General features: G+C 50.9%; 1 protein-coding gene and 1 long non-coding RNA gene across 4 annotated transcripts; one reads left to right on the top strand and one right to left on the bottom strand.

Moving 5' to 3' along the window:
- Positions 1–4,480: 4,480 nt before the first annotated feature.
- On the bottom strand, positions 4,481–9,231 carry SIX1 (SIX homeobox 1). The gene is made up of 2 exons (XM_004471102.4): positions 8,365–9,231; positions 4,481–6,375 (listed from the first exon to the last, which is right to left on the bottom strand). The coding sequence occupies exons 1-2, from the start codon at positions 8,922–8,924 to the stop codon at positions 6,081–6,083; spliced, it is 855 nt and encodes a 284-aa protein (XP_004471159.1). The 5' UTR covers positions 8,925–9,231; the 3' UTR covers positions 4,481–6,080.
- Positions 9,232–11,897: 2,666 nt separating this feature from the next.
- On the top strand, positions 11,898–17,562 carry LOC139438653 (uncharacterized). 3 transcript variants are annotated; one of them, XR_011648334.1, is made up of 3 exons: positions 11,898–12,196; positions 15,339–15,654; positions 17,231–17,562. It is a non-coding gene; the product is annotated as an uncharacterized lncRNA (long non-coding RNA). The 3 variants fall into 3 exon arrangements; XR_011648333.1 differs by lacking the exon at positions 11,898–12,196 and adding an exon at positions 14,757–15,137; XR_011648335.1 differs by lacking the exons at positions 11,898–12,196; positions 15,339–15,654 and adding an exon at positions 16,636–17,035.
- Positions 17,563–17,988: the final 426 nt, after the last annotated feature.

Raw genomic sequence — 17,988 nt, 5'->3', positions numbered from 1 at the left:
AACCTACAGATTTTCTATCAGGGATGCTGACTCACCTGCTCTATTCCAGTGTTCTTTAAAAGAGTCTTAAGACACTTATTTAATGGTTTATGTCAGTGAAATTATGTAGTATAGGACTATTTTCTTCTTTGAGATCCCACATGTATATCAGGTCAAGTCTTAAACCATCACGAAGTCCCTACCCCCCCCCCCAAAAAAAGTTTCTATTATAAATAAGCCATAACATTTTTTAAATGGTAATAAATTTTAAATCCCAAACTGAAATAATTTTGCCTTGCATTAATCCACAAGTGTTTCTACTTGAATCTGCCTATGTCAGTCACCTAAAAAAGGTAACTTCTAACTTAGAGAAAATGTAAAATACAGAAGAACAGAAGATCAGATGGAGGAAATAATATGCATCTCTATGCCTCTTGATCATTAAATTCAGGGCTAGAATCTGTCTATATTTCTATTTATCTACCATTCTCTTTGTGACAACCTCTAGTGGCAGTGAAGAAGGGAGAACAGTCAATATCACCTAATAGTATGTGTGTGTATGTGTGTGTGTATGTGTACATACTTAGGAGGCATCCAAGATCGAACTCTGGACCTTATACATGAGAAGCAGGAGCTGGACCACTAAGCTAAACCCACTCGCCTCACCTACTAGTATTTTAAATACAGTGTAGTAGCCACTCCAGGTACTTTTAAGTGTGTTAAATCTGAAGTTAATTTGTGTTTTTCAAAGATAAGATTGTTTAGGTTTTGGTTTTTAAGTTTTCTGTTTTTGTTTGTTTTTCCTTTCGCATTTCCGTGTGGTCACAGAAAAGAGTGTGATTTAAGAATATTTTAACTTTATGGCAAAGGAAGACTTGCAGTGAGTGCTTTCCCAACAGGGGGGAGGAAGGAGAGAGAGTACTGGGTAGCAAAGCAATATAAGGGAGCAAACCTTAAGGTGGTTGTGTTCTGCCTGCTCAGAACCGGGGTCTCAGCTGTCTGTTAACAAGTTAAAGGAAGAGAAGTTCAAACGTGGATTAGGGAAGAGACAGGGGTCCACGCACCGCAAGCAGTCTCGTTCTCTTTGTTTTTAAATGCTACTGCAGTGTTGTTTCTCGCTGTCTGAAAGGTCCACGGCGTGGAAAACACTGGTTGTCATCCTCGGTGGGAGAACTGGTTTCCAATTTCATCAGCTGGAACGAAGTGGTGTGTGTGTGTGTGCACAGTTTAAAACACCAGGGAAAACACGGCCTTTCCAGGGCAGGCTTTTGCAGATGGTTAGTCAGTAATTCACCCACAATTTTGACTCATATCTTTCCTACCTGGCTCACCCATCTTTTTATCTAACCCTTTCCTCTTAGAGAATCTGTCAGCTGGAGCTTTGGGTTCAATCAGACTGGAGACAGGAGCCAGTCACTATGACCTTGAGGGAGCTGCGAAGTCTCCGTCTGACTAAGGGCGCGGTGCAGCCAAGTTAGTGCAGGCTATCCCGCTGAGCCTTGGTGTATCCTCAATACTAGCTGCCTACCCACCCCCAACCCCCTCCCCCCGGAGGTGGACAGTTCTGTCGGCTTCGGGCTGCTGGTGGTAGTGGTCTGGAGTTGGTTTTAGAGTTCTCCCACTCCTGGGGACAGCTTGGAAAAAGAAGAGGGCACGTGGGCTACCAGCGATTTCACTCACCTTAACCCACCTGTCCCTGTCAACACCACCAAAGCGAAGCAGAATGTGCGCCCCTACAACCCGAGCCCAAGCGTGCTTCCGCTCTCGACTGGTGTCTTCAGCTGGGCCCTGGGCAGTGCAGGGTAAGAGGCCTATCCTTATCTTTGGGTGGAAGCACCGGATCCTGAAGCGCCAAGGAAAAGGGAGCTCCTACTCCGCCCTGCGGGAGGGAATAGGAGCCCAGGCTGCTCAGTCCAGTCCCCGGGGCTCCAGCAACAAGCCCGAGAAGGAGTACCACCTGTGGCTGGCACCCTTACACCGAGCTCGCGGGTGAAGCGTTCAGGCATGACAGCCAGAGCGAAGGGCCCAGGAAGCGCAGGATATGCGCCGTGTCTGAAGCAGGAAGGGCAGCAGGGAATGGGCGGCAGGGTTTAGGCCGCCTCCGGACCACGAAGCCTGAGCAGACTGCCCTGGACTCAAGCGCTGCTCCAGACAGCTTAGGGAGCGCGCACACTTGCAGCGCATTGGGAGGCCCTAAGAGCCCAGGGCGGCTTTATTCCGCCGCCCCAGGCCGGATCCAACCCAGGAATGGTGCATCTAGTGTCGCTCACTTGCCTTACCCCCTCCCTTGGAGAGAAATGGCCCGGCTTTGGGCCTAGCAGGTGGCCCCGGGGTACCCATGACGGCAGCTGAAGCGCCCCGCGAAATTCAGACGGCCACCTCCTTCCTCCCTTGTCCTGGTACTTCGAGGCCTGCCTGGCCGGCTGCGAGGGCCGGACCAACAGGCTGGGTTCCTGGATCGGCGCTGTGATCCGCATCCCGAGATGCGGCGCAATTCTCTATGAACCCATGAAGAGGAGGCCCCGCCCGGGCCCGGGATCAGAGAGCACCGGTGTCGGTCTCCGCGCTCCTTCAGAGGGCAGAGTGGCAAGGACAGCCTTCGGAATCTGCGGGTGGAGGGAGAAGCACCCCTAGTTCTCTGAAGCCGGAGTAGAGCAGAACGGAAGCCTCTGGATCCCCCCTAATCTAGAGTCCTGCCCTGCAGTCTTGGCCAAAGACCTCCAGGCGGGCGAGCGGTGGGAATGGAGCCCTTGCATCCGCAGCCACCAACTCAGCAGCAGGCGTGCGGCCGGCGAAGGAAGAGCCGCTCCGCCCAGGTTCGGTGCCAGGGGTCCTGCTGGCTCTCTGGGTGCGGGGAAGAGCGGAGTAAAAAGGGTCGCTGTTCAGCAAACCCAGAGCTCGCCCATAAACACCAACGCCTTCAACCTTTCTCGGCAGATTTAACTCCAGTTTGGGGTCAAGACCAAGCTGTCCTTGCTCCGAGAATACGTTCTAGACCAACGATGCTGTGCCCCGCCGGCGCCTTCTGCCCTCCTCGCAACTCACCCGGCTCTTGGAACGCATGGGTCCCTATCTTGCTAAGCCAAAAATTCTGGGGAACGCTGGCCAAGCCCCCTGGCCCCCGCGTATTTAGGAAGCTTCGTTCTCAGCCGAGAGGTCAAGGGGAGCGGCCGGCCGGTCCGGAGCAATCTTGTGCTCAGAGTTAAAACGGCAAAATATCGCCCCAGCTTTCTTTTTTCTTTTTACTTGGCAAAAATACAGTAAGGTTTCCTTCTTAAAACACTTTATTTATAATGAGCTCTTATTCATTACTTTTTGGCTAAAGTTATGAAATCTGAAGAGAAATCAAGTGGCTTTTCATTTAAACTGCGAAGATGGAGAGGTCCTTTAATAGTTGGCCCTCCAAGATTTCCTCGAGGACAAAAATACGGTTAGTTCTCTCCTAATAGAGGCTCTAAAAATGATTGCCAAAAACCCTCAGAGGAGTATCTAGCTTTCTCGCGCCTTCTGCTTGTCCCTGGTTTAGCCAGACGGAGCTGAGGATGGTGGAGACAGTCATATTGTGCAATTTCTTATTAAACACATCTGGAATATGCGCCTTCTAGACCGAGTGCCAGGGATTTTACATAGTTTATGGCTGTGACAGAAAATTGTCCTTTTAATGAGTTTACAAGCAGTAATCACCGGGGCTTAAACAGGACCGGCCTGCTCTGCTCCTGGCCAGATTTGTAGATACTTCCAAGCTTCGCCAACCAAGAGAGCAGGAAGTGGCCGAACTTTCAGGCGTCTAAAATTATACCAAGCGAAGCTGGAAGAGGGGAGGTAGTGACCGGGGTGGGGAGTGAGGGCATGTAAGAAATTAAAGTAATTGGTCCTTCCTTATTTTCCAGGGAGATTTCCGCGGTGTCCTTTGAAGCCTGTCAGGGTCATTGAAAGCTATCTTTGTGCAGGGTGTTTGTTTTGAGGAGTGAATGTGAAGAATGTGCAGAGATCCCCTGTGAGAGCCCCTCCTGCAGAGGGTGGCATTTCTCCGTGGCCCAAGACGTGGAGAATAAACACCCTAGTGACTTAAATAAACACCGACTTAATGATCCAAAACACTAACAAGGGAGATTGGGACCCTGAGCTCCCAACCCAAATGATGGTCTCTGAGCAGCTGTGTGCACATCTGTCTATCACTGAGGGAAAAATGACTTTATAAGTAAAAGTGACTACAGTTGAGTACAGTAACCCATACCCTTTTTCTCTTGAATGAGTCAAAGCTATTTGGCTGTGACTTAAAAAAGAAAAACTGTTCATAGTAAGAAGGCTTTAATTCCCCATGCACATCCCAATCTACTAGATCAGGACAGGGAAGATGGGATAGATTAAGCAAGAAATGAATGTATTAATGGTGACACTTATGGATGGGGAAAAATCAAAATTATGAAACTGTCATGTCAGAAAATAAATAGACTCTCCCTGGGGAACAATAGTTTACAAAGCACAAGCAAGCCAATCCTGTTATCCTGAGTAGAATTTTAATAAATAATGCCATTTGTTTCACTAATTTTAAAAGCTAAACACAGAAGGTACATCATTTTTGCCCCAAGCAAAAATAATATGGAGCCTACACAGTTACTGGAATTTTTCTGGACACTAACCAGCAGCAGTGCAAAAGAGCTCATGTCCTGCTGGTCTGCTTTCTATATGTACAAATTTATTCACAATGTTGCCATCCTTGTTCCAGTTCCCTTTTTCTTTTCAAGCTGATAAATTATTTTACGTTCACAGTCTTGTCATAAACTTGTTAACACGTAAGAGCTGTGTTAACGTATGAATGCTGTGGAGAAGAGCTAGTGGTAAACAATACTGCATATCTAAATAATAAAAAATAAATAAATACCCCAAAGCTAAATTCACTCTTTTTCTGTCAAATAATTAACCCAGTCACTACCCTTGATTCAGGTGGTAGTCTTCAAAGTAACCTGCAATTCATAACCACCATTATGTAAGAAAGCAAGAAAACTATTATTTTTTTGTTTTGTTTTAAATAGGGCCCAATGACATCAATACACCACTCATCTTTCAGAAACAGAATCATCATACTCCTGGTATTCGACTAAGTTTTAATTTAGACTGGTTTAGGTACAATAGAAAAGAAACCTGAAAACACATGCTGTTTTGGTAACAAATACCAGGTTGCCAGATTTGTCGGCATACTTTTGCAAGCTAGAAACTAGGAACAGGAGAAACTCTTAATAGGAATAGGCTACAGATTTGAAAGCTTTGAGGACATGAGAGGTAATGGCTTCTGGAAAGTGTTTTTCACATTGGTGCATTTTTAAAGCCTGCCATTAAAAAAAAAAACCCAAGAAAACAAACAACAACCAAAAACCCGACTAAATTTGACAAAAAGTAGTTATAGTACTAATGGTCACTTCTATTTCTAACTGCCTCACATAGAGAGCATTAAGACATTTAGGCACTTGGTTTTTTCCCCCTAATACTGTACTTTCATTTTAATCTACCTAAAATTATTTAATACTACATATGAAAAATGTAAACTTAATTTTCCCTATCAAAAAAAGTTGTAAGATCATAATTTTTCTATTCCCCTTAAGAATGCAACCAGTTCCTCCCAGATTGGAGGCTCTTATTTCTACTATTTTGACATCTCTCTTTTGCTCTTTTCCATTTCCATTTCCTCTTCCAAAAACATTGCTTCATAAATAAATTAAAAAGAAAGAGTCAAATTCAGTTATTTGTAATTCCCATTCATTTAAATAAAAAGAAAGGCTGTGGAAGCAGGCACATAGCCCAGAACCAGGACTGGGTGACTGGGTGCTTTTGTTTTGTTTGGGTTTCCCCCCCCCCCTAATCATTGCACTGAGAGGGGAAATGAAAAAGTGGGAAAAGTCAAAAAGGACAATTAAGCTTGAGATCACTGTTGTTTTTGATTTTTAAAAAGGTATTCATGAAAGTCCACCATTCCTTTATGCGCAAAGAACCCAGAAACAAGCCGCAAAAATGTCCCTGATTTCTATTTACAAATGTCCCTAGTCGCTGGGGTCTCAGTTGCTGCTCCAGCCATCCCTGTGAGGCCCGAGTCCCTCCCCACTTTAGGATCCTAAATCCACCAGACTGGAGGTGAGGGGACCGAGCAGGGAGTCCTGGAGCTGATGTGGGTGAGCCTGCAGGCTGTGACCCGGCTGTGAGGCTGTTAAGCCGGGGAGAGAATAGTTTGAGCTTCTGGAGTGGCCCATATTGCCCTGCAGCAGAAGGACCGAGTTCTGGTCTGGACTTTGGGGAGGCGAGAATTCCTCTTCTGAGCTGGACATGAGCGGCTTGCCCCCTTCCAGAGGAGAGAGTTGATTCTGCTTGTTGGAGGAGGAGTTATTGTTTTCGGTATTCTCCCTAAGAAATAGAGGACAACACCATATGGTTAAAGAAAAAAAAAAGTGTGAGAGGGAGGGAGGGAGAGAGGAGAGCTGGAAGAAGGAAAGGGCCATTGTGCAATCTGTCACCGACCCAAATGGAGGAGCTCGGCCCTCCCACCCATCCCCAAGGGTCATGGGGGAGGTGAGAAGGAGGCAGACGAGAATAAGCAATGGGGAGCCACGAAGAGATCTGCCCTTCCAGATTTCAAAAAGCCAGTTGAGCAGGACTTATTTGAAGCAAAACTTCTTTTAAAATTTTGTTCATGCAGTTATTTAAAAGTATCTATGAACGAGAGTTATATTTAGAAATAACAAAGTTTGAAAATCTCTTAACAAATGGTTGATGGTGAGGAAGAAAATTATCAGAGGACAAACATAGTGCCCAGCGCACAAATGTTTGAGGTGGGTCAAGTCAATTGCCCTGATCCCATCTGAGGCAACAATTAAACGTCAAGTTTCCCTGGCCCTGCCCAGAGGTTGTGATTTCGGAGACATAGGACAGGTCATGGGAAGTGGTGTCCAGAGCGGCCCAGTGACCTGAGTAAACAGAGGGAGCCAGGCCAGTCTCTCCTATTTCATCAGGGAATGGGCCCTCGGGCCTGGCTTTATAGGACAGGCGTTTGGTAACTAAAGTCTTATCTGGAACCGTACAGTCCCTGTCCCCGTGTGACTCGTGCAATCCCTAGCCCTTCGCGACCCCCTCTCAAACTTCCTACCCGCATCCACACCTGCGTGCACCCCTTTCCTGGCAGGGAAACTTCGCGGGCGGTACCGCCTTCCAGCGGGCGCGGAGCACGGGGACCTTCTGTTCCGACCCTCGGTTTCGGTTAACTTCAGGATTTCGCTGCCCTTGGCGCTTCCGCCTTCTGAGTGCTTCTCGTCGGTCCTACCCATCCCCAGCGCCCGCCTGCTTTCCCCTGTCTCCCCCTTCCTCACTGTCTCAGTCTCTGGACAGCCCTTTTTCAGCTGAATTTATCCAAGATCCATGGTTTTCAACCCAAAGGAGATAGAGGAGACGAGATCTTCGGGCCTCGGGGCTCGCAAGCGAACAAAGGAAACCCAGCTGGCCTGAGCGCTCCGGTTTCTCCAAAACTGAGATTCCGGGAGCGCAATCCCGGCAGCCGTCGCCCCCACGCAGTTCCGCATCTCGGTCAGAAACTCTACAACGAAACCATAGAGCCGGGCCAGGTGGCAGGAGGTGTTGGCGCGGGAGAGGACAAGGCAAAAACAGGCTTAAAAATATTGCCTTCTGAGCTCCAGGTCGAAAGAAGTCTGCGACTGGAAACCACTTACTTCTTTGCTGGGGACCGCAGCGCTGTCCTCCGGCTTCGGCACCCGGGTCACACACGAGTGAGCCCGACGAGGAGCAATGTTTCCTCAGCTTGGGATGCTGGAGGGTAAAGGCATCGCCTGCTCTCCCCAAAGCTCTCTTTTCTGTGGATTTCTTGTGCAAGACTCCTCCCTTTGTCCAGCTAGTACCGAATGAAGCAGGCGATCTCTCCCCCCAAGACTACCAGGAAAAGAACCGGGCATGGGGTGCCGGCAGAGCAGATGTCTCAGGCCAGCTCCACTCCTCGGGGCAGCAAAAGGAGGTTCGAGACCCTCAGTCCCCACCAAACCCGTTTCCTCGAGATACCAATCATCCCTTTCCTTCTCAATGACCAGAAACTCACTCTCCAACCCTTCCGCTCCTCGCCCCAGCCAGAGGCATGAAAAACAAACCCAGCACCAGCGTCTCCCAACACTCCCAGCTCCAGGAAACCCACGCGCGGGCGCTCAAAGCAAATGTGTCCCTATCCTTAGCAAGCAATCTCAGAGTTCATGAACTCTCCCTGCAGTGCCAAGAAAGACTGGGCGCCGCCCGGCGGACGGGACGCGGTGGCGGGTGCCTGCGGGGACGGGAATGGGCGAAGAGGAAGGGAAGGCTTCCCGGGGTCGCCCGAGCCTCGGGAAGCACGCCGCGTACCTTTCCTTGGCTTCGGCGGCCCGGTCTCTTTGCCTCCGGTTTTTAAACCAGTTGCTGACCTGGGTGGTAGTAAGGCCGGTGGCCTCGGCCAGCTCCCGTTTCTCACGCGGCGAGGGATAGGGGTTATGCGCGTACCACTCCCGCAGCACGCCCCGCGACTTCTCCTTGAAGCAGTAGCTGGTCTCTTCGCCATCCCAGATGGTGCGCGGCAGTGGGAATTTTCGGCGCACGCGATATTTGCCCACCGCACCCAGGGGCCGACCGCGTAACTTCTCGGCCTCCACGTAGTGCGCCTTCAGCCACAGCTGCTGTAGCTTGGGGTGGTTATGAGGCGAGAACTGGTGGCTCTCCAGGATCTTGTAGAGCTCGCGGAAGTTGCCGCGGTGGAAGGCGACCACGGCCTTGGCCTTAAGCACGCTTTCATTCTTGTGCAGGTGGTCGCACGCGGGTAGCGACCACAGAAACCTGCCCAGGCGCTCCAGGTTCCCGCCTTGCTGCAGTACCTCGCACACGCAGGCCACTTGCTCCTGCGTGAAGCCGAACGACGGCAGCATCGACATGGCTGGGGCCTGCCGGGGCGCACAGCCGGGGCGCACCCAGCCGGGAGCAGAGCCGAAAAAAGCAGGGGGCGGCGGCCTCAGGGAGGGGGGCGCGGCTGCTCCTAACCCCCTCCCTAGGTTTTGCGTCTGCGAAGAAGAGAGTGGAGTCGGGAGTAGGGAATGGGCGGCCGAGGAGGAGGAGTGAGGACTCGGCTGTGAACAGAGTCGCCGGCGAACTCCGCAGCTTCTCCGGCCTTGCTAGCTCCGGCTTCCCGCCCAGTAGATGCAGATCGTTGCCGGGGAACTTGGTTTCTGTTCTCCCCGCAGCGGCCTTAAAGCGCGCAGTGGCCCCGGCACGCTGATTGGCTGCGGGCAGCGCCTATCCGGGGCTGGCCAGCCAGCGCGCCGCCTGGCCGGGCAGCGAGGCCGCACCGCCCCGCGCGGGGAGGGCGAGGCTCCGGAGCTGCGTGTAGGGAGGGTAGAAGAGAAGGTGGGAGGAGAAGGACGAGGAAAGGGGAGAGGTGGGATGCGGGGGGGTGGGGGGTGGGGGGGACGCGCTGCCGGGGGTGGGAGTCGGTGGGCACGTCAGCGCCCTACAACGCGAACCTCCCTCTCCAGTATCACCTAAGGGGAGCCGCGCGCACATCCCTGCACAAATCAATGCCTCCAGACCCTTCTAATTCTCCTTTCCTTAGCTCTGTCCCTTGAAGATTTGTCCTTTCCCGGTGAGCTCATATTTAATTACCTTAATGTTAGAATGAATAAATAATGGATTGATGAATAGCTTATGGAACGCGATAAATAATACAAGAGCAGGCCTGGGCTCCGGGCTGCAACCGCTTGAAGAGCGGCTTCTGGTCTGGCTGGCTTCAGCTCCGGGAGCCAAATCTAATTTCCTCCTTCCCCCGCCCCTTACCCCCCACCAGCCGCTGCCCTCCAAAGGGCACAGGTACTCTCAGCTGGACAGTGTTTCCCTCGTTCTCAAAGGGACACAATTTGGGACCAGGCGAAGAGCTGTTGAGAGAGAGCGTAGTTACCGAGCAGGACTCCCGAGAGTTCATTTGTGATTTGGTATCTTAACGTTCTACTTTTTAAGCTCGTAGCTTCTGAAAGGCTGCGTTTTCCTGTGTCGCCTCTCCTACTAAGCAATGCCAAGAAGATTTACTTGCTATTAGCAAAAACGCTTTGGGAACCTCATAGGAAAGACGCGGGCTGGGGTGAATTTAAATTAAATTAAATTGTGACCGTCTTCAATAACCGTCCAGTTGTAACATCCTTGCTTGCCCTGTTCTGAGTGGGACACTGCCCTCAAAGTGAGGACGAGAGAAGCTCCAAGAAGATTAAGTAAAAGGATGTGTACACGTATGTGCGAGTGTGTGTAAATTGTGATGTTGACCTATTTTACTGCCAGGGAATGACAAATGTACTACAATTTAAGTCTCATCAACTGTTATTTTGTGTATGTATGGGGAATGCTTAAACTGCACAAATGGAACCGTAATTATCTTAAACCTCATTTGCACACCTTATTCCAAAGCAATTATTAAAAAGATTTTGAAAACAATTAGCCTCTCTAAACAAAGATAATCTATTGTTAGTAGCTGAGACTGGCAGGAGATAAGAACAATACGTGGAGATAAGAGGAGCAGAATGGTGGAAAGAGAGTGACTTTATGACTATACTTATCTCTGATTAGATAAGTTTAAAACAGAATTTTAAGTACACTTCAAAAATGCTTTTGATTTAAATGCTCCCTCAGTGAATGCAAAGAACAAACTCGAGGCTCTGTAAATTCTCTTCTTAAGGATGTTTTGTTTCCATCAGCCAAAGAGCCCAGCACACCAGAAACCTTTGTATATTGAGATGTAAGTGGGTGAAGAAGCACGTGTACTGTTTCCCCCTTTTATTATTTATAATGGTTTTAAAATAATGCACTCAGTCCAGGCCACCCTGCAACAGTGCATTTTAAAGTCTTGAAGAGTCCCAACCTCCCTGCTGCCTCTAGGGAGATTCCAAGCAGACCCGAAGTTTCTTCTAGGCTGTATTCCCACACAATGTTTTTTTGCATCCTAAAAAACTCTGCAGATCAGATGCATTTAGACCTTGGAAGCAAATGCTGATATTCCGTTGTTTAGGCTGATTTTTAAAAACGCATCTAATGGGTGTGTATTATTTCGAAAGAACCCCTGCCACATGGTATGCCCAATGACTTTCTTTCTAAACTGGAAGTCTGGCACGGCTGCGTCCAAGCCCAAGTGTCTGGTAATTTTCCCTTGCGGACTTATTTTAGTGCTCATGATGTTTCAAATGAAGTCTTAAAGAACTGCAGTGTCCTGCCAGAAGTAATGTCTCTGCTTGGAACAGATCCTTATTGACAAGGCAGCTGTGTGAGGACCGGAACAGTGGCTTAAACCTGGCCCTAAAAATCAGTTAATACCCTAAAGTGTGGAGCAAGTGCGTAAAATTACAATGTAGGAAAGTGGGAGGGAGACGGCCTGTAACTACAGCCGATCTTTTAAAAGACAAACGGTACTACGTCGAGTATAGGCTGTGCTTTGTAATTAACATTGTTGTATAAGGAAATGAGGCATAGCTTGAACAAATAAGGGCAGGTATAAATTTAGAGAGGTGACGGACAGCTGAGAGACGGCGATTAGACACCAATGCGACCACCTTCTTTTCCGGCTTCCTCCAGACCTCCCTCACCACTTCTTTTCATCTCTCTTCAAAGAGAACCAGGACGTACTAGACTTTGGCGACAACTGGGAAGACAACCGTGAGGATGCTGTGATTGCAGGCATCACAGCTGGTGAGAGGTGGTGCTCGGCCTTCGGAGGCCGTGCCCGGCTCGCCAGCATTTTTCCTGCCGTTTAATTCAGTGGTTCGATCAACTAGAAAGGAAAAGTGCTGTGCGCTTTGTACCGAGGAGCTTACCTGCTATTTCGATCCCTGAGATTGAAGAACCAATTGTTATAAATGTTCATTATTGGATCGGATATATAAGGTTTCCCAAAATAGAACCTTTCACTGGGAACCACTAAAAGAGGTAAAATGACATGAATTTACAAACCACATAAACCAAATGGTCCATTTTAAATCGCACACAGAAAGTTCTCGTAACATAAAACCTTTGCTGTCAATGCAAATCACACAAAAACCGGAGATGCGTTGGAGATTTAAAGGGAACGAACCGCTCTAGCCATCCTGCTGCAGCCCTCCCGGCATCGCGACTCGCGAGGGTTACGCGCGTCTGGCTACCCGAGCCGAAAGCCGGTTTCCACTCCGCTATGCAGGTAAAGGCCAGTGTGAGCACAACTGGTCCACAGGAAGGCATGAGGCTGGGGTTTCTTGGCTAAGCGGACTTAGGACCTTGGTTAAGAAACCTCTACTGGGACCCTCTTGTTTCCCTCCCAGCGTGGAGCGAGATGCTTTGGTTCTCCCGGCCCGCTTTCTTGGAATTCTTTGGCCACCAAGAACGACAGCGGGATCCTTTTCTGCCTACAGATGTTTGGAAAGGGAGGGCATTGGGAGGTGTTTCTTCAATAAATTAATGCCGTCGCTCTCGGGCAGTGTGGAGCCTCCCCAAATCCCGACTGAAGTGACAACAGTCATCTCTTTCCTCTGCTTGGTCGGAAACCCCGAGTGCCATCGCCCCTTGGGATCCTGGGCTCGGAAGTCCCGCGCCGCGGCGGAGCAGCCGCCCACCTGCCTCCTGGGCGACGCGGCTCCGTGCGCGGTCTGAATAAGCCGAAAGCTCAGGCAGGGCGATTTGCGGACCGGGAGAAGAGAAACCCAAAACCAGTCCATTAGTAAATGAGTTTTGTGTTGTCAAGGTTCTTTCCCATCCACTTGCTGTTCTGAAAAATAGATCACATTTCGTTATCTTTAGTGGGAATCTGCAACGTGACACCGGATCCGCAGGGCTCCGGCCTTCCTCCCTCCCTCCTCGCCTCGCTCTGCCGGGCGGAGGGGAGCCGCCGGCCTCCTCGGCTTATTTCTGAACAATGAGGATTTGTCTGCTCCCCTAATATATTGATGTATGTATGGAGGAAGGGAGTTTTCTCTTGGAAGCGGGAAGCGCGCGAACCGAGCCTCCTGCTTCCTTAGTGCGAAAATGCGGCGCGGACCCAGCATGCCCGGGGACGGTCACCCCTAGTCCGCCGCCACACCTGGACAAACAAAGCGGGCTGCACCCCGCCCGCAGCTAAAAACCCTGAGGCCCGGAGCGCTCCCGAAAATACAGTCTTCCCAGTGCCGGCTGGGGGCTGGGGGGCCGAGAAGGGAGAGAGAAAGAGAGGCTGAGGCACCGCCCGGAGCTCGGATACGAGTGGACAGAGCTGGAGGAGGGGGTCTTCTCATCTTCTGTGTGTGACCCCACCGCCGGTCCCGCTCTGAGTGTGTGTGTCTCTATCTCACTCTCATTCAGAAAGAGCTCTTTGTGTGTGGACCTACGCCCCCCACCACTTCTGATTCCCTCTCCCTGGATCTATTTCTCTCCCTCCGGTTCCCCTCCCTTTCCCCACGGTTCTGGGACCGTGTTTCTTCTACTCCTGAACCCGCGGCGTGAGGTCCCACACAGAGGGTGCTGATGGCGCGCACCGAGGCCGCGCCAGGCCCAGTCTGTGGGGACCCGCCACCTTTAGTGAAGGTGCCAGCAAGAGGTGGGAGCCCCGCGGGTTGAACACCTGGGGAAATAGGGCCGGGTTCAGCCGTGGTCTGAGAAGGTTCATGCCCAGGTTTATACTGCAAGTACCTTCCTGGAAAGTGGATGGGGGAGGGGTAGAGATTACAGTTCTTAAGAAGGGGTGGAGAATCCGTTCTTAAGAATTTAAGACGCTCTCTCTCGCGCTCGCACACACATACACACACACCCTTAAAAATATCTTCTAAGGGCAAGTTTACATAACGAAACTCTACGAATCCTTATCTTCCATTGAATTTCCAATCAACTTTTTTCCCCCTAAACTAATGTACATCCTGAATACTGCATCTGTCTAAGCTAAGAAGAATTTCCTTTTGGGAGGTGAAAGCCTGCAGCTCCTCCTGTTCAGAGGAAAGTGCTAGTGACGGTAATGCAGGGTGACACTAAATAAACAGTTAGGGTGGACTGGAAAGATGGAGTTAATTATCCAGTGAGCTGTGTTTCAACCCAGACCATCAGGGGCTGATTTGTTTTGGCTCATAGTCCGAAGGAGAGGGACCACTCTCTTCTCCACATCTCTCTGGGATCCTGATTATTCATGTTTCAAACAAAAGAAAACAAAAAACAAAACAAACAAACAAGCCCATTACCCAGATATCTCATCTTCAATTAAAATCTGGTTTATGATTCCTCTGAAGACTGCGAAAACGTCCACTCCATTACCCCATAGCCCTAGAGAGAAGACCCCAAGTGACTTAAAAATATACTCCAAGAGAAAATTCATGATTATTTGAGTCTTTTTTAGAGCCAAATGGGAGGAAAAGAGGGTATCTTGCCCCTCTCCATCCTTTCACTTGTATTCTTATAATGTGTTTACAAAATTACTTGTTTATAAAAACTGAGATGTTGGCCTGGTTTTCACAATGAATTTCCCTCCCACCCGCCACCCCCCAACAAATCAGGCTTCGTGAAATTTTAGATGCAATTAGATTTATTGTTTGCGTGATTCACTAACTATCCGGTTTCCTCAGGTAAGCCTGCACTTATATATAAATCCTAGTAACTTAAAACTTCTCCCTCTCCACTCCGCTCTCCCCCCCCCCCCCCAACATTCTGATATTAATAATCCCCCGCTGCCCCTCTTTCCGGGTCATTACGGTACTGCTGGTCTCTAATCAATCCTAATGCGATGGCAATTGGAGTCCCTGATGACTGCGGCTCGGGTTTCTTGTAATGGCTCTACCACATTTTCCTGGACCTCCTTCTTTAACCTGAGATGCCAGGGGGACGAGTCCCTTCTCGGCTGCTGATTACTTCAAGATGTGGGGGTTGGTTTGAGCAGAAGGAGAAAGAGACACACGCACAGCGTGGCTGCCACTGAGGGCTGTGCGAATGGGGCCAGCTGGAGGAGACTGCAAGCAGTGCTTCGGCACCCGAACGCCTCTCGCTACTCTCTATTTCTTTTTCTCCGTTTTTCATGCCCAAACTTACCCTGGCGGAGCAGATTTTTCCAGTGCAGAGACGCCTGGTGGTTTCTGGGCCTCTCCAATTCTTGTGCGTCCCCACCCTGCAGCGTTCGCCCCAGCTCCTGGGTGAGGCCTGCCCCTTTCTCAGGAGCGAACGCTTCTCCCCATTCCTCAGAGTCGTCTCCACTCTTCTCCTGGTTGTTTTCTCCCCGTCCCTACCCCCCAACACACACACACATTTTAATGTCGTTTTCCTGAAGAGAAACTGGATTCTCCCCATCTTCCCCGTTAATCCTTGACCTTTCTCCCCTTCCTCGACCCCTGCAGTGCTTGAAACATCCAACCTGTTCCTGACTCAAACCCGAGACCTTGATTCCAGAAGTTTGGTCCGGTCATGTCGGGATATGACCTCTTCTCCCTGTCTCGCTCGCCTGAAGGAGCCGCGACCCCTGAGAGTCCATCCGCAGTGAATCCTTAACCTCTAGGGATAAAGGCCCAGCCCTTCCTTCTCTGATACCCGGGGCAGATCCAAGGATAGAACCGTGCGCCGGACCTTCCTCTCCCTGGCCGAAAGCTCCTAGCTGGCTTCCCCTACCTCGGGCCCAGGCCCGGCCGTGAGCAGATCAGCACATTCGCAACATTTGTACGTATTCTTCCATTTCTCAGTCTAATGCCACTTAGCGTAATCCGAGCGCTGGATAATTGCCTCGTCTCAGACGCGATACATTTTAAAACAAGATAATGCGTCTGAATTGCGGAAGAAAATGCTGTGGACAAATTGGGAGCTGAGCTGCCTAGATGGATCGCTTTGGTAGAGGCAGAGGGTGGTTTGTGACTCAATTATGCATTTCTGGGAGCCGCCTGCGCTCTGCAGCTCGGTCAACTCGAAATGCACTCCCCCTGTGGCTCTCGGGCGCGGGGAGGCGGGGGGTCAAGGGCTGGGGATGGGAGCACTTTCAGGTCTATATATGTATCAAGGCATGTCCACTCCAAAGGAAATGTTTTGTTTTGTTTTGTTTTGTTTTGCAATTGCAGTCTCATACAAGCACACTGCTTGGGTTCTGAATGACACAGCTTTTCACAGACAGAGCTTGATTGCCTCTGCTCCCGAAAGGGCCGCGCGGCATCTGTCTGAAACACCAGTCCTTTGAACCTTGAATCCTTGGAGAAAGAAATATTGGTAGAAGGTGATGAGAAGATGCTCAATCTTACCTCTCACCGCCGCGCCTGTGCGCGCCTCGCCTGGGCTTGGATTTTGCAACAAGGTTTCCAACACTCCTCCGAACTGAGCTTGGCTCAGCCTTCCTGGAAGCCAGAGGATGATAGCTTACAGGCAGCGTACGGACCACGAGTGGAGCTTTCAATATTTAAAAAGGGTCTAAAGTCTTCTCTTATTGTTACCCAGGTCGACTCACCACCCCGCATGCAGGCCCGGGTCCACATTTCGTGGGCCCAGCCGCGGGTCCCAGAGAAGCCGCTTGGCAAGGTGCGCGCGCTCGGCCAACTGGACGCGCTAAGGCGCCCAGGAGGGTTCGCCGCGCCCCGCGCTCGCGGCCCAGGCCGCAGGGCCGCGGCGCAAAGCCTGGGGGAGCCGGGCCTCACCCCTGCTCCGCCGCGGGCCAGGAACCCCTCCCGAGGGCAGCGCGAGCGCTCTCCCGCGCCGCGTCTGTGCCGGGGGCGGCCCCGCCTAAGTCGTGCGACCCGAGGTCGCGCGTTCTCGCCCGGCGGGCACAGAAGGCGGCCGGGACCTCAGCAGGCCTCGGTCCCCGCGGTTCTCAGGGTTGTTCCCCCAGGCGATTAGTGAGGCCGGGAGGCGAAGGGGCGTGAGGACAGACCTGGTGGGGGGCGGGGGCGAGAAGGAGCCGCTGCGAGGTCGGCGGAACTGGGAGGGGCTCAAGCCGGCGGCGGGCGCGGACCGCGGAGAGAGAGGGCGCTGTCCTCCTGGCAAAGGAGCCCCAGCCTGGCCGGCTGGAGCCGAAACAAACAAACAAACAAAAATTGGAAAATCCCCCTGGTGCGCCTGGGTAAGGGCGCGCGGCGGGAAGGGTACCGGGCGGCGGAGCCGATTTTCAGCCGGGAGACCGTTTGGCCGGCCTAGATCTCGCCAGCGCCCCGTAGCCAGGAGCAGGACTCGCGGGAAGGGAACCCGCTTCGGTCCCTTTAACTCTACTCACAGTCGCCTTTCTTCAGGGCCATTCCTCCTTCTCCTTCTCCCTCAGAAAAACAAAAACAAAAACAGAAAACACAGGAAGCGGCGGAGTAATTTGTTGGAGACGAGAGTAGAAGAGTTGGAATCCTCTTTCCCCAAGAGGCGCCCGCTTTTCGATTTCGTGGGCCCAACGACAGGAAGCAGCGATGCCAGGTAATCCTTCACCACCAAGCGTCGCAGCAAGTGGCCTCACCTAGTTCAGCCGCGCCTTGTTCAGGAACAACGAAGACCCTCTTATTTAGTCACCCATTGCCTGGGATGCACACGCTGAGACCAGAAACGTCCCAGAGACAACTATCAACCATTCCCCACCCAAACCCACAAATTAAAAAACCGAATTTACATGAAGCCTGGAGAACCGCTATCCTATCCCTCTCCCCAACAGTACACTTTTCCATCATCTACAAAGGATGATGTGTCCTGTCTTTTCAGGCGTATAATAAACTAGGCAAAAAAAAAAAAAAGGACCCCAAACTCACTCATTTTCTGCCTTGAAAGGTCCCATTGGATTTATGGAGTGAAAGGCCTCCTGTTTTGTACACAGATGCTGGAACAGATCATTCCTTTCCATGTCCGCTACCAGAGTGCCTCATGCTCACATCTCCATTTTAATTTCCTGGGAAGTCGTCGAGACTCTTCCTCAGCCCCGCCCGCGGAATCCAGGTGGCCTTGTAGTTCCGCCTTTGGCAAGAGAGCTATTTCCTAAGAGTAACTGGGTGGGCTGCAGTCTGCCTGCCTCTTCACAGGGAGAAACGCTTCTCTTGTGGG

This window comes from Dasypus novemcinctus, chromosome 3, assembly GCF_030445035.2.
Source record: "Dasypus novemcinctus isolate mDasNov1 chromosome 3, mDasNov1.1.hap2, whole genome shotgun sequence".
Classification (NCBI taxonomy): Eukaryota; Metazoa; Chordata; class Mammalia; order Cingulata; family Dasypodidae; genus Dasypus; species Dasypus novemcinctus.
The sequence above is the reverse complement of the archived record's forward strand: the minus strand, read 5'-3'. Positions and strand labels throughout refer to the sequence as shown.